The 14,274-nt window shown below is 40.2% G+C and overlaps 1 protein-coding gene across 1 annotated transcript in view; it reads right to left on the bottom strand.

Moving 5' to 3' along the window:
* Positions 1–623: 623 nt before the first annotated feature.
* FAM107B (family with sequence similarity 107 member B) overlaps positions 624–14,274 on the bottom strand; it is a 57,699-nt gene continuing 44,048 nt past the window's right edge. Inside the window, exons 2-4 of the mRNA XM_008638365.2 lie at positions 9,926–10,109; positions 5,777–5,930; positions 624–3,770 (exon numbers count right to left, since the gene is read on the bottom strand). Coding sequence (XP_008636587.1) covers positions 3,654–3,770; positions 5,777–5,930; positions 9,926–10,053 — 399 coding nt within the window. The 5' untranslated portion in view covers positions 10,054–10,109 and the 3' untranslated portion in view covers positions 624–3,653. The remainder of the gene's footprint in view (positions 3,771–5,776; positions 5,931–9,925; positions 10,110–14,274) is intronic.

Raw genomic sequence — 14,274 nt, 5'->3', positions numbered from 1 at the left:
CGAGGATCTTTGTGGAGAACTGATGGCACACACCTCTTCCAGCCCTGTTCATCCCCTGCTACTTTTCCTGTCTGTTGTGGACACAGGATTTTGGTCTTTGGCACTGAACTGTCTGACCCTAACCCAGCAAATCATTTGTGCCTGTGCTTTCTTTCTCATGACCAAGTCCTTCCTACTGGAACCACAGGTTGGAGCATTGGCTAAATTAAAAGGACCATTGTAGGACTTGAACTCAGAACCAGGCTCAATACTCTCTTCTCACTCCTGCTTGAAATGGAGCTAGGCTGACAATTCCAAGGATAGGGAATGATCTCCACAATTACTTGACTCCCATCAGAAGTTTTCCCTCATGCTCTGCTTCATTTTGTGCTACCTGAACAGCTGTACAGTCCTGTTAAAAACTTTCTGCATCAAATATATTCAAAAAATTATATTGCTAAGAGATGCAGCAAACTCTTTCTGCCAACTTTTGCACATACAAACAGGGATGCAGGGTTTTAGGGAACCAAGTGCCATCATGGTCTTGATACTTCCCCCCACACTGCAGAATTTTAAACAATGCGGATATCTCAGTGCAGCCCCCAAGGTTTGTTTTTTTGCAGGATATAACAGACACCACCACATACACCAAGCATGTAGTAGATTTTATTAAGCATAACTTTGGTTCTAAGTATTCCACCCTCATTCTTGTAATACCTTTAGTTAAAAACAATTATACAAGAGCAAATACAAAAAATATTAAATTATGAAAACAAATCCATTAAGGCTCCCTTTTTATATTTATATATATTTATATATGTACACTCAAACAAGTGCAGATATTAACAGAAGGTTAAAGCCACAAAAATGCTAAAAAATTTACTACTATACTATCAAAAGCAAGAGTTTTAAAAAAAGTACAAAGTGGTAAGTGAGCGATTTTCAAATCACTGAAGTATTTGCTGGATTGCTTCAAAACCCATATAGCTTGAAGGGCAGAGCAGGAATTGCTTACGCTCACTGCAAAGCAGTTTCTTACTTGAGTAGCCGCACAGGACACTTGTGGTGTGACTAACTGGCCACCCATTGAAGGGTTGCCCAATCCTGACTTCAAAGACAAGCATTTGCCTGTGAAAATCCACATGAAGGTGGCTGGGGTTCCTAGACAAAAGGATTAGCAGGATTCAAAGATGTTCTAACACACACGTTGATATTCTGTTCACACGGAGAGTTAATTCCAATGAAAAACAAAAAACAACTTCATGCTGTATGTACAAGGAAGTTTTCTGGCCTGCTGTGTTCCAGAAAGAGAAACTCTATCCTGAACGACAAGCTAACCTGGGGAGAAAGCAGACTGCCTTCAGCCTTGAGGGCCCAATCCAACACACCCACGGAAGCCAAAAAGGGGGTCTTTGTCCCCCACTGTCCCCGGTGCCACCAATTTCATTTCCCTGTGCACGTGTGGTAGGATTGCCATGATCACCAAGGGGAAATGGCTGACACGAAATGATCTGCTCAAGCCAGAGGAAGGGTTCCTCACTCACTTCTAGACTTTTCCATACTGAGCAGAAGGTTAATGTGGAGGTGAAACCAAGAGTCAGGATGTTTGGTAGGCTGGGAACAGCTAAGATGAGAGTGGAATGGAAGGCTTGGACATAGTGCTGTCTGAACAATATGAAACAAAATCAGTGCAAGTGTTGGAATGATGTGTTGCCAGAGAAGATCCTCTCCTTCCAGGAGAAAGGAAGGAGAGAGGGAAGAACCTGCAGCATTCAGGGTGTTCCTTTGTTGAGATGGAACATGGAAGAGTCTTACATTTGGCCTTTGTCTTTTGTATGTCTATAATCTGAACAGTCTGTTAGACCATCTTCACATTTAATCTTCTAGACGTGAGTCACACTGCAAGCCTAAATCAATGGCAATATGCTTATCGCAATTCAATTTACCCTCAGTCTGATTACGTCCTCACAAAAATGCCTGTATCTTGACAAAGTTTGTATGTAGGAAACATTTCTAATTGTATTTTGTCCCAAGTGCTAATCTGAAACTGTATTTAAAACATCCAATACTTACAGGAAAGGCAAAAGGAATTATAAAAACCAAACCAACAACCCTCCACCACACCTTTACAATACAAACATGCCACTGCTGATATTAATTAAAAGTGCTCTCAAACATTTATGTCCAATGTAATTACAAAGTAGAAATTATTGTGTTTAGCATCCTAAGGCAAAGGCTAGGGATTAGATCCTCAGCTGATATGGATGAACACAGTTTCAGTGAGAGCTAGGACTATCCTAACCAAGGAAGACGAGGATTTCTCCCCAAATTGTGAAGATATATCTGTACCCAATCACACCAGGTAAGAATCCAATTCTATAATCCTACATGAGCAATCTGCTCCCCACTCCTCATCCCAGGCTTTCCTGGATAACTAGTAGTCATAAGCATGAAGGATCAGATACTGTCGTCCCTGTGCAAGCTGAGCAATATTTTATTTAATGGCAAGTCACAGGGGCTACTTGCAGAAAGGCAGAAGATGACAGAATTGGACACAAAGTCTCAGCGGTAACACACTTCCCTTCTTTCTTGAGGCTAAATGAAGGATGGGATAAAATGAATTTCATTTTATGCCTCACTTTAAGGAAAAAAAAAATCATTTCAGTAGATTCCAGTAATGGTTTGGTCTGGTTTAAACACTTCCCTACTGCAGAAACTGCAACGTGTGTCTGCAAGCAAAGAGTAGGAACAGACGGCAGATCAGTTCCAGCAAATGAGTTCAAACACTACCAAGTAATGTGTTACCACTGTACTCTGTTCAGCATGTCCTTGGAGGAGAAAGGCCACAACACCAAAGTGAGCAGGATTTCAAAACATGAAAAGTAGAGGACAGATCATTTTGCTTTGAGAGGTAAATTCACAGGTAGCACTGTACAGGCCTGTACACAACAGTGTAACTTTTATAGACAGATTAATCAGCCTCTGGAGTCTCCCTGGCGAAAGGATCATCAGATTTTTGCTCTTTCACAGCCCAAATTCTACATGCCAAACAGCAAGAAATGGGCTTTAAGGCTGCTTAACTTTTCACTGCTGGTGAATTTTAAGCATTCTCATCTTGCCCACACCTGCCTATCCTAGTGGGGATGGGCAGCAGTAATCAGCACATCTCATATCCTCCTAGATTTAGTAAAAATTCCAACTAAACACAAATTATTGTGGGATATACACAGCCTGTAGGTCTAGCTGGAGGAAATCTACCTGCACAGCAAAGCTTCGTAAGATATCACAGGAGGATTTTTGTTCTGTTTTAAAGCAAAATATAATCTGTGTATCTCCACTAAATTAGGATCACAAGAGTTAAAGCAGTGCAACACTGAAGGAATTTCTCTAGTATCCCTGGTTAAAATCTCTGAGAAAGCACGTCAGCCTGGTCCATGACACTGAACTGAGAAAGACACTCCTTATCCATTGATCTCAGGACTGTATTTGGCAAGTCGATCTGTTTACGATACTGTCTTTTTAATCCACACGTCCCAGGAATTAAAAATCTCATCTTCAGTAAGTGTCAGCTGGATGCTGTTATTTCCCCTCATGAGGAGCAAATGTGAGACAACTTGCAAAAGCCTCTCTCTGCAGGAAAGCTGGAAGTCTTAGTGCTGGCTTAGGCGCTGGCTCTAGGAGTCTGGTGCTTCTGTTGCTTCCTGGACCGTCCTCCTCAAGTTGCCCTTGACTTTGACAAATTCAGGCGCATTTTCCTGCTCTTCCTGTATCTTCTGCTTCTCCAGTTCCAGCTTAAAAGGGAATCACATGTTAAAAAAAAAAGTATAGAAAACACATCATTGAAACAGAAGACAAAAAACTAAAGGTTTCAATAACTGGCCATGCCAAACCCTTTAAATTGCTTCCTTTCTTTGTCTCATGGAAAAGATAAAATTGCCTTTCTTTGGGAGTATGTGTTCTCATAAACAATAAATCTTTTCAAGTCCTTGGCTCTAGCTTGTTCCAGATGTCCACCTTTGCCAGACAGACAAAAACTCTGCAAAAGCCCCATATGAGAACAAGACGAAGCATTTTTTAAGAATTTCTTGGACATCTTCATTAAAGAAACAACAGTAATTCTCTTCTCTGGCTTTTACAACAGAACAAGGAAGAATGTGCCTCATGGGAGAACACGTGAACAGCTACTACTGAGCGCACTTGCAGAACTGATTTCTGAGCGTTTAGGTATGGAGCTCTGTATCTAACTTGAGCCTCTTTAGGAGTATCTGGTTTGGCTAGCACAAAAAGCAATAAAAAACCAAAAAACCTTCCTTAGCCATTCATTTTTGAGAGCCCATTAACTGACGTTTTAACCAACTTGGAGCTCCTGCCCATGCAGAGACACTTGACATTTCCATGTGAGGAATGGAAATGCTCTATGTGGCTAGGCTGTGCAGTGCCCATCCAGCACAGGCTCACACATGGCACAGAACGTGGATTGCTTAGCAATCCTTAGGGAAGGCAGATGAGCTTGCAGAAGGAAAAAAAAAAAACCTTTAGAAAACTAACAAAAGTGCCTGAAAGGAGCTTTTTTTTCTTTCTTAACAGACCAAGGTCTCCCTGATTAATGGGGACCACGTACAGCTCACCTAAATAATCTCTCCTTTGTCTCTGGTTCACCCACAAGGGACATGCCTTGTTTCCATAAATCACAACAATGTCCCTCCATGAGTCATGGTGCCAATTAATGCCATTCCTATGATGTTTACAAAGTCACAGCACTGTCTGCAATGGGCAGGCTTGTCCTCTTCTAAAAGAATTTTCTAATCTACATAATCTACGTTGGATGGCTCAGTTTCAAATTAAATCTTCCCACAAGCTGAACGATTCAAAGCTGGGTCCTTAACAGAGATTAGAAAAATGACAGGATGATACACTTAAAAATACAATAGCTTTCTCCAAAAATATTCTTAAGCCTAACTAAAACAAAAAAACCCAACCTATAATAAAACCTAAATAAAACCTAAAACCTAAATAATGATTGGATTACATTTAATTTTTAATAGTAATTATTTGGTTTAATTGATTTCTATTGAGAAACACAGGAGATACTGATTTAAAGCATTTATTTATAGCATTCATTTATTTAAAAATAAATGCATTGCTCGATGCACAGTGACTTCTCTGATGAGCTGTTTCACTGTAGAGATATTCCCTCGCAAGCACAGGAAGTGCTTCCAGAGGCACAGAGAAATTTGGCTGGCCCTGTGCCTGGCAAAAAGCTTCACCACAAGGAACTCCAACTCCACATCATCTCCACACCCAGGGTCTGAGGACCTTTTCTTTCATTTGAAAACACCAATGGGCTCACACATTTTAAGGCTATGAAAGATCTTTTTAAAGTAATCTAGTTTCTTACATAACGTAGGAGAATCAATTGATTTTCAAAAATTCATTAAATGTAGCTTTGATGCACTACAGCCTAACAGTCATTCTTAGTGGATCATAGTTAGACTACAAAAATTAACTAAATCACCACAGCTTCAATGGTTAAATAGTGTCAGTGCTCCCCACACATTCCTGTTGGCTGGTGCTTGATTCATTTGACCAAAGGCAGACCCCATATGCAGTTTCTATACAGTAAGTGATAACGAACAGGTAATTAAAGCCTGTGATTTGACTTATCCTAAGAAATATCTGCATTTAATCAGGGGAAATATGAGAAATACTGGCTGCTGCTTCTTTCCCATTTACAAAGAGAGCCTCAGGTGAGGAGCTCAGATGCAGATGTGTGAAGGTCTGGTATTCACCATCTTACCTGCTCCAGTTTCTGCTGCCTTTTCAGTAGCTCTATTTCCAGGTCTGACTTCTTCTTTTGTGCTTCCTCTTCTTTTTGTTGTTTAATAACTTGATCTCGTTTCCTTTTCTCCATCACCTTCTGTAGCTCTGGTTTATTCTGAGGTGCAAGACCCCTTCAAATTACATGGTGGGGAAAAAAAAAAGAGAAGTTTCAATTAGCAGGAATTCACACAGAATTGCAGGCAGCTTTACTAAAATTAAGTAGTTGCCTATTTAGATACATTGGGATATAAATAAATAATTAAAAGGAAAAAATATTCAGCCATTTGCCTGGTTTTTAACCAGTACCCTAAGTTAGAATTTAAGCCATATAACCATCAAAGAGATTTCCTTTAATGTGCATGCTGGTATTTCTCCTGTATAATTCATTAACTTTCATCTTTAGTCTTCACTGTATTCTCTCAATTCCAAAAGAATGGATTGAAAAAATCACCACAAATCAAGACACTATCAGAGCTAGGAACAAATTTTGGACAAGAAGAATTTGCTTGGTGGCCAGTAATTCAGAACAGCTGTGTTCAGACAATCCTGTGCAGGGTATCCTGTCCACAGAAGTTTGCATGGACAAAACTAAAAAGTGGTCTGTCACACCGCTCTGGGAAGTCATGGATTCACTCCTTTCCTTGAAAATGTAACTGCTTTACACATGCCTGGCTGTGAAACTGTTTCCAGTGTGAGCTCCCAGGCTACACTTAAACATCACAAAGAGCCTAAGACAACAAAAATCCAGAATAAAAAAGTTGCTGTCACCTTGGAGACCAGACAAAGCCTGGAGGATTCTCCCTCTGATGAGCCTTTAGGTGCTACATGAACTGAATGTTTTGTTCAACACAAATTGTTTTCCAAGCCAGCTACTCCGGCATGAGAAAGCTCACTCCTTGGGAAGATGCATGACGTTATTTATACAGGCACACACTTGGATACTCACTCCTACTTATTTTTGTGACTCCAGCTATTTCTTTTATGTCTGTAATGCTATGATGGTTTCAAAATTTGTTATAAAATCCTCCCTGTTATTCAGGTATTAGCGTAACTTAAGGCAGAGCAGAGAGATCTGAAATTTGTGTTTGTTATTATTGTCTTTCCTGTGAAGACTATTATGTGAAAGCATCCAGCGTTAAGTTTAATATCAACCATTTTTATTTTAACTTTAAGACATTCAACAACCTGATTAAGCTTTCAGAAAGCATATTTTTACCCTTCCTACTTGCTATATATCTGTGGTTGCCTAATTATTCATTAATATGCATATCTGACAGCATGTCCAATAAAACATTAAAATGCCATTTTATGGTGGCATCTAGGAATGACTCCATATATTATGCAACACTCTATCCCTGTACATACCCTGACAGTAAAATCAAATATTTAGCAACACCAAATGCTGTTCCCTATTTCTCATAATAGATCTCATGGCCTGAGTGCAACAGAAGCTACAAGACTGTGTTTATATTTTATGTTTCATGCTATTTTAATTACATTTTAGCACGTAAAACTGAAGTCAGGCAGGAAAAGCTGGAGTCATTTTTTACTACTACTACTACTACTAGTAGTGGATTGGTGAGAGCAGAGTCAGTGGAAGCTTCCACACTGGTGATCAGCAGTCAAGACAGCCACAAACCAGAGAGCAGCTGCTAAGTAACATTCTGTTGCTGCTTTTCTGCCTAAGGGCGCACCATAACAAAGCAGAGGCACAGACTGATTCAGATGTGCTGTAACAAAGGGAACCTGCAGAAAGTACAAGTAATCTATCCCTCCATCCAATCAGGTGAGGGTGGCAGATCTGTAACAGAACTGTAATGTCAGTCCTGTTTCCACTCTCTTATGTAAAAATGAAAAGCACCAAACTGGGGGATACTGGATTAACTGGGGTCTTGTATCACCTCCTGGTGACTGTTCTGGTTAAATTACAAATCCTAAGGCTTTGATATAGAGGGAGCAAATTGTGTTACAACACAAGTTAGAGCTGCTAGGGTTAACACCTCTGGCAGGGACAGCACCAATACTCTGCAGAGCTGAGGCTGACTCCTAGTAAGTAAAAATAATTTAAGTGACCAGTGCCTTGAGGTAGCACCCCCTGAATCCTGGTTTGGTTATTTTTTCCCCCAAAACAACGACCCTTTCTGCCAGTGAATAACTACAGCAGTTCAAGACCCAACAGACACTGCTCACAGTGGGCATGGAGAATGACTGGACCAGTACTAGCTAGTATCTTCCAACATCCATTTCTGGCTGTTCAGAGCTGATGGGTCCAAAAAGTGAAGCTGCCAACGTCTACACTGTGTCTTTGCAACAAAATAAACAGCATGTTAAGCAGACTTCTATAAGAGCACTGAAAGTCCTCCATACATATGACAGTTTGGTGTAACAAAGCAGAATACAGCCTAATATCACATTACTGAAAAGCCTCCTATCAGAGCCAGTACAGTGACACAAAGCACAGAAGACTAACCCTCCTCTAAAGGATAGCAATTTTTCTGCTGGTGAAAATCCTCAAAGTACTTCATTTGTGCACCAATAAATAAGACTCTAAAATTAACAGCTGTAGCTAATCAAAATTACAATAAGAGAAGGTATTGACGGCTGCACATTTTTTCTGTGTAATAGGATATTTTCCTAGAAGAAAAGAACTCCATACTATTTAAAAGTGCTTTATGCTTTCATAAACTTAAAAGAAAAAAAATAGTCTTAATTTATTGCAGCCTCCACATCCTCTAGATTAAGATCATCAGGAAACTTCAACTATTTTTCTTTCAATGACTATGAACTTCTTGGTGCTAGGAACTGACTTTGATGTTTAATCCCATTAATGAAAAATAGGACAAACACCTATTTAGGCCGGTTTCTTCCAATTCAGTTGGCATTCTGTAAAATATCTCTCCTTCTTCATCACTAAAGAAATGCTATATTGTGTATGCAATTCATTTAGAATTAAGTCTCTAAGCCCAGAATTTGTGAGGATTTTTCTATTACACATAAAAAGACCCCTTCTTCCCCCAAAATACTACAATGCCTACAGATTAAAAGGAAAAAAAAAAAGAGAGAGAAAAACTGCCATAATGTGACTCTTCCTGCCAAATAGAAAAATTCAGTTGTGCTGGAGTAGCCAAATTAATGACTTTTTATTCTTCTTTATCAAGATCCTGAGTCTCAAAAAGTCAGAATGGCTGCTACCACCAGCTTTCTGCTCAAATGCACTCTGAGATACTGTTCTTCCACTTCTATTTTACAGATCCCCACACTTTGCCTTTGGAAAATCAATTTTGGGTGTCTTCAATGCACCAAATCACCAAATGATATCATGGGTTCTGCTGGTTTAAACAAAGGAGCATCAACAGGCTTGGTGCCTTTTCTTCCACCAGGTCGTCTGGTGGCTATTTTGTTAACGTGTTTTCTAAATGACTTCTCTGTTGCTGAAGAGATCTCATGACAGAACTTCAGCTATTTCTGGGCCAGGTGCTCGTGTCTCTGAAGTTGATGAAATGGAGTCATGGTTCTTTACATCTCTAAAAGCAATATATAGAGCAACAGCTGTGCATCCCATCCCAGAGAGGAGCAGGCAGCATTTGCAAAACATACAAAGAAACACTTGTGCAGCTGCATAGCAGGCACCAGACTATCACACTGCATTGTGAGACAGATCAAGTACAGTTTCATGTGAAATAAACTACATGATTTCTGTGATTTAAAAGTGGCCTCATAAACTCAGCACACTGGGAATGGTGAAAGCCCACAGATTTTATCATCCCGCTGTTAACAGCAAAATTTTGTCAAATACTTGATAATGTTAAGAGTACAAGACAAATTACAGTGCCCAGGTAATCCATATGAAAGGTAATAGGGGAGAACTGAACTGTTTCCTCTCAAAACTGACCCTCTGAGTATTCTCAAAAACTAAAAGAGAAGCCTTCTAGAGCAAGCTTTTGCACAGCAAAATGAAATTCAAACAGAAATAAATGCCACAGTTAAGAATCAGAGTCTTGCAATTTACAAGATCTGAATCAACAGTGCCTGCTGGGTTTTGGGTACAATGTCATTTTGATGAAACTAAAACTCAAGCTGGGTGTTTGGGGTGGGAGGGTGGCACAAGTGATTTTTAGACTCTTACCTTTTCTGATTCATAAGCAGCTCTCTATGGAGATCTTGATGATTCCGGGATGACTTCACAGGATTAATTAATTTCTGAGGTCTAATTAATTCTGGATTGTCATCATCTATGTAGTCTGGTTCAGCCATAATCTTTCTTGGAATGGGAAATGGATCTTTGGGTTCAGTATCCTTGTTCACAGTATCTGTAAAACGGGAAAAACTGTTGTGAATCTACACTGAAAGGCCTTTTAAAGATGTCCTAAACCACAAAGGCAGCATATTACGTTGGCAACACTCATGCTTTTCCTGGGTTAGTTTTGTCTGTAGAAAGTAAAGGCTCTCAGAGCAAACACCAGTAGCATTTTTTAAAATAGGCAGCAATTTCATAACAATGACATCTCCAACAGCCTTCATTCAATAACCTGGAGACAGTTTCCCCCATTTTAAGAAGAACTTGACAAATAATTTAGGTTGTGTGTGAAGATCCCTATTGATTTTAATAAGCCTATTCAGATGAAACATTTTTGGATCAGTATTACTGAGACCCTAACGACATTTTAAACACTGACTATATTAAATACTATGAATGTGTATCAAAAACAGAGTCTCATTTTGTGCTGTCAATGTCATGTTAGCTGTGGGGAAAACACCTCTGTGGATAAGCAAGCCCTGAACTGTATCGCGAAAAAGCTTCCATGTGGAAATTGCCAGATCTGCAATTGTTGTGATGGGGGACTGGTTTCTACGTGGAAAAGCAGAGAAGAAAAAGCTAGGTGAGATTATTTCTTAAAGGCCATATTTCACCCAGTGAAAATCCACAGAAATCCACTGACCTGAAGGCAATGAATTGATGATTTATTTAATTTGGAAAAGTGGCACTTTCCTATCCTGCTACAGAAAAATTACCTACATATCAAATCACAACATTTTGAATCAACAGCTGACAAGTCAACTATGGTTTTCAAATAATTTATACGTGACCATTCATACCCCTTTCCATTCAAATGCACCAATCACAAGATGATCAGCATTCAAAACAAAGCACATTCAGGAAAAATCTGTCTCTCTTCACTGTTGTGAAAACCTGCACACAGAATTTGCAGTTGTCAGTTTGATGAAACGTTGGCCCCTCAAACAGACCCCAAAAAATAATCTCACAGCATGTGGGTTTACAGAGAAGAATCAATGGGACATGAAAGAAAAGACGAGAGGCTTCCGTTCTCCTGACTGGCAGAACAGCTGAATGCTGCACACTGTACTCACGGGGCTATGAGACAAATCAGAGAATCACTGGGATCTGCCTTGCTTTTTCCAGTAAAAGCTGAATATGTGCTTTAATTTAGATCCCACTGTTACCAGCCCTTCCCTTCCTTTCTCACCCCATGGGCTAAAAATCCTATGTTCAGCCACAGATTAATCCCTAAACTATTTTCTTTCAGTAGGAATCTAATATTGTTGCTCAGGTCTGATCAAAATCCACTTGATATGGCAAAAATATTTTCCCTTAATACTTCAGTACATTAAAACTGAACAGTACCATCATCACCCAGCTGCAGCTGCTTACAGATGAGGAAGCAAAACAACATGAAGTTTTCAGCAGATGCAAAAAAGATACTCTGGATTTGAATGTGTCCAGTGGACCTGGCAGAGACCTTTCAGCTTCTTTGAATGGATGATGTGAACTGTGTTTTAGTGGTGCTCCATCTCACACACCAAGTTTCTGTGGAGCAACTTCAAGGAGAAACAGCTCACCAGTGTGAGCTGCTCTCAGGGTGGCTCCTTCATGAGTTCTTCAAGGCAAGTTCATATGAAGCATTTTTGAATTCTGTGGGAGTGTCAGGTCTCACAGAGACCTGTGAAACTACTATAAAAATTGTCCACAGTTCAAAACTGTGGAAGTGCATTGTTGTACATGGCAGAAACCTCGTACTGACACTGATCATGCAATTAAAATACTTCTCCTGTCACCCCTTCAGAGTCCTCCCTGCTTCAATCAAGCAACCAGCTATTACCACACACGCTAAATATACGGGATCATTGGAAAACAGGTCAGAAGAAGCTTGGAAGGTTTCTAATCCAAGCTGCTCCTGAGAGCAGGAACAGCTGTAAGATGAGAGCAGGTTGCTCAGGACATTTCCCAGCAAGACACTGAAGTTCCCCAAAGCTGCACAGCCTCTGTGGATAGCCCTTCACTCCTCTTCACAGTGGTTTTTCCTTAAACCCACATGAACCTCTAGTTTCAACTCCAGCCTGTGGCCTGTCACTCTCCAGCCACACACTCTGGTGAAGAGTCTGGCTCCATCTCCTTGGAAAGCACCTCCCAGGCACAGGGGGCTGCTGTTTGGTCCCCCCAAACCTCTGCTCTGGGCTGAGCCAGCCCAGGGGTCCCTCAGCCTCCACCACAGCTCATCTTGGGGGCGCCTGGCTAAACTCACATCTCAAATCCCTCACTGTTCAATAGCATGCCATATAAAAACAAAAAACAACCCCCAAAACCCCTCAAAACACACCACCATGATGTTAATAAAACATTTGTAGAGGTCGATTCTCTTAGCACATATTGTGAATAAACTAGCTGCAGTTCTCTTCTTATATAAGGACATAACATTTCATACTTCCTCAATGTTAACATCAGGCTTATTACAACTAAAACAACTAAAATATTACATATCCAACCTCCACCCAAAATAAACCTTCTCTGTAAATATTTGTTTTGCTTTACTACTCTATCAGTTCTGTTGCACTGATGGGCCTGTGAGTCTTCTAGAAGCCATTTATCATCAACAGCCCTCTGTTAAAGTAAATCCAAAAATAACCTGCTGCTTCTTCAAGATAATTCTTGTTTGCTTAGGTGAAGATGAAAAATGCAGAATTACTCTACAACTGCCATAAACAATGTACAATTTTCTTGACACAAGCCCCTGAAAACCAATTTGATTCAATCATTTCTCAAAATGTGGTGTAGTATTTTGCAGCATATCGATTTGGCTTGAGCAAGCCCTTAAAGTGAAGTCTATTTATTCTTCTTTCTTCTGTCCCATCACTATTTTTAAAACATGTATTCAACTCAGAGGTCAGGAATCGTGGTTTCCTACTGTAACATGAGCTCTACTAGCAGCAAACATGAATGAATAAAAACTCCCCTGGGAAGAGAAGTCTTTCCATGTGTGATTAAGCTGCAAATTACTTCAACTAGGATTTCCAAACAGAGCCAAGGACACAGGGCGCCCAGTTCCCACTCAATGAATTCTCTCACACCCTCTGCAAACCTCAGCCTGGCTGCAGGCCACCGACAAAGTCCCGCACAGTCACTGTGTAATATTATATGCAAACAATACAATGAAGATAAGGTGATCTCTACCCACACCCTGTCAAAGCTAACATTTACAAAAGCACAGGCAAGTTTCACATAAAAAGGAAACTGAGGCACGAAGGATTCACCACACCAAGGGCAGACAGAATAGAGCAGTGTATCCCCAGAGTTTCATTCTGAGGTTCAGGCTCACACCAATAAACCAGTCAAGCTCGATGACAGAATCCCTTAAAAGTCCTTAAACAAGTTTAATCAATGTTCAAGCAATAACAATTAAGACATTATTAATTCCATGAGTCTCTAGTGCTCATCACCACAAAAGTCACAGCCCATAAAGCTGCTTTCAGATCATCACTAGGTGCTACAGTGGGATATTAATAAACCAAATAATCACTTAGCAGGAATATGCTGCCTGAAGAGCATCCGAGAGGCTCCTTTTAACCATCTGCTGTTACGTGATCGACTGAGAATGCACGATCCATTGCTGTGTTTCCTCGTTACCTTGCTCCAAATAAAGGAGATTTCGATTCAGGGGATGTTTTAGCTGAGCTTAGCTCAAGTTTAATACACCCACTAATTTGGCAGGTGCTTCCTAGTGCATTTGCTGAATTAGCTGTTGCACCACGAGCACCACAAAAGCATTTATCTACCTTAACTTGTCGTGCCTGAGTAACTAGCAGAGTCTTTGCCCACAACCTCTTTGGTGTATGTGGATTTTGATCCACAAAGAGAAAAAATAAACTGGGAATCCTGCATGGAAGAGCAATTTTAACTCCTCAAACAACTGCAAAGCAATTTCAACATCCCACTAGACCAAGAAAATGCCTCTGTAGAAAAATTACTTCAACTATCCTCCCAGACAGAAGTTTAATGTTTCCAGACAAAAAGATGCTCTTAGAGTGATCAAGAAGTACCATACAGGTACCTCAGCCTTGAAGGGCCAAGACCAAGCAGTCACATACTTGCAATTCTCTCATTTAATTTCCTTGGAGCGCAAGTATATTCAGGGAAAACAGAAAAGACCCTTCAAAAGTTTGTACTGCTGAAGAGATACA

Source organism: Corvus brachyrhynchos, unplaced genomic scaffold (genome assembly GCF_000691975.1).
Source record: "Corvus brachyrhynchos isolate BGI_N302 unplaced genomic scaffold, ASM69197v1 scaffold307, whole genome shotgun sequence".
In the NCBI taxonomy this organism is placed as follows: domain Eukaryota; kingdom Metazoa; phylum Chordata; class Aves; order Passeriformes; family Corvidae; genus Corvus; species Corvus brachyrhynchos.
This window is presented reverse-complemented; position numbering and strand designations above follow the sequence as displayed.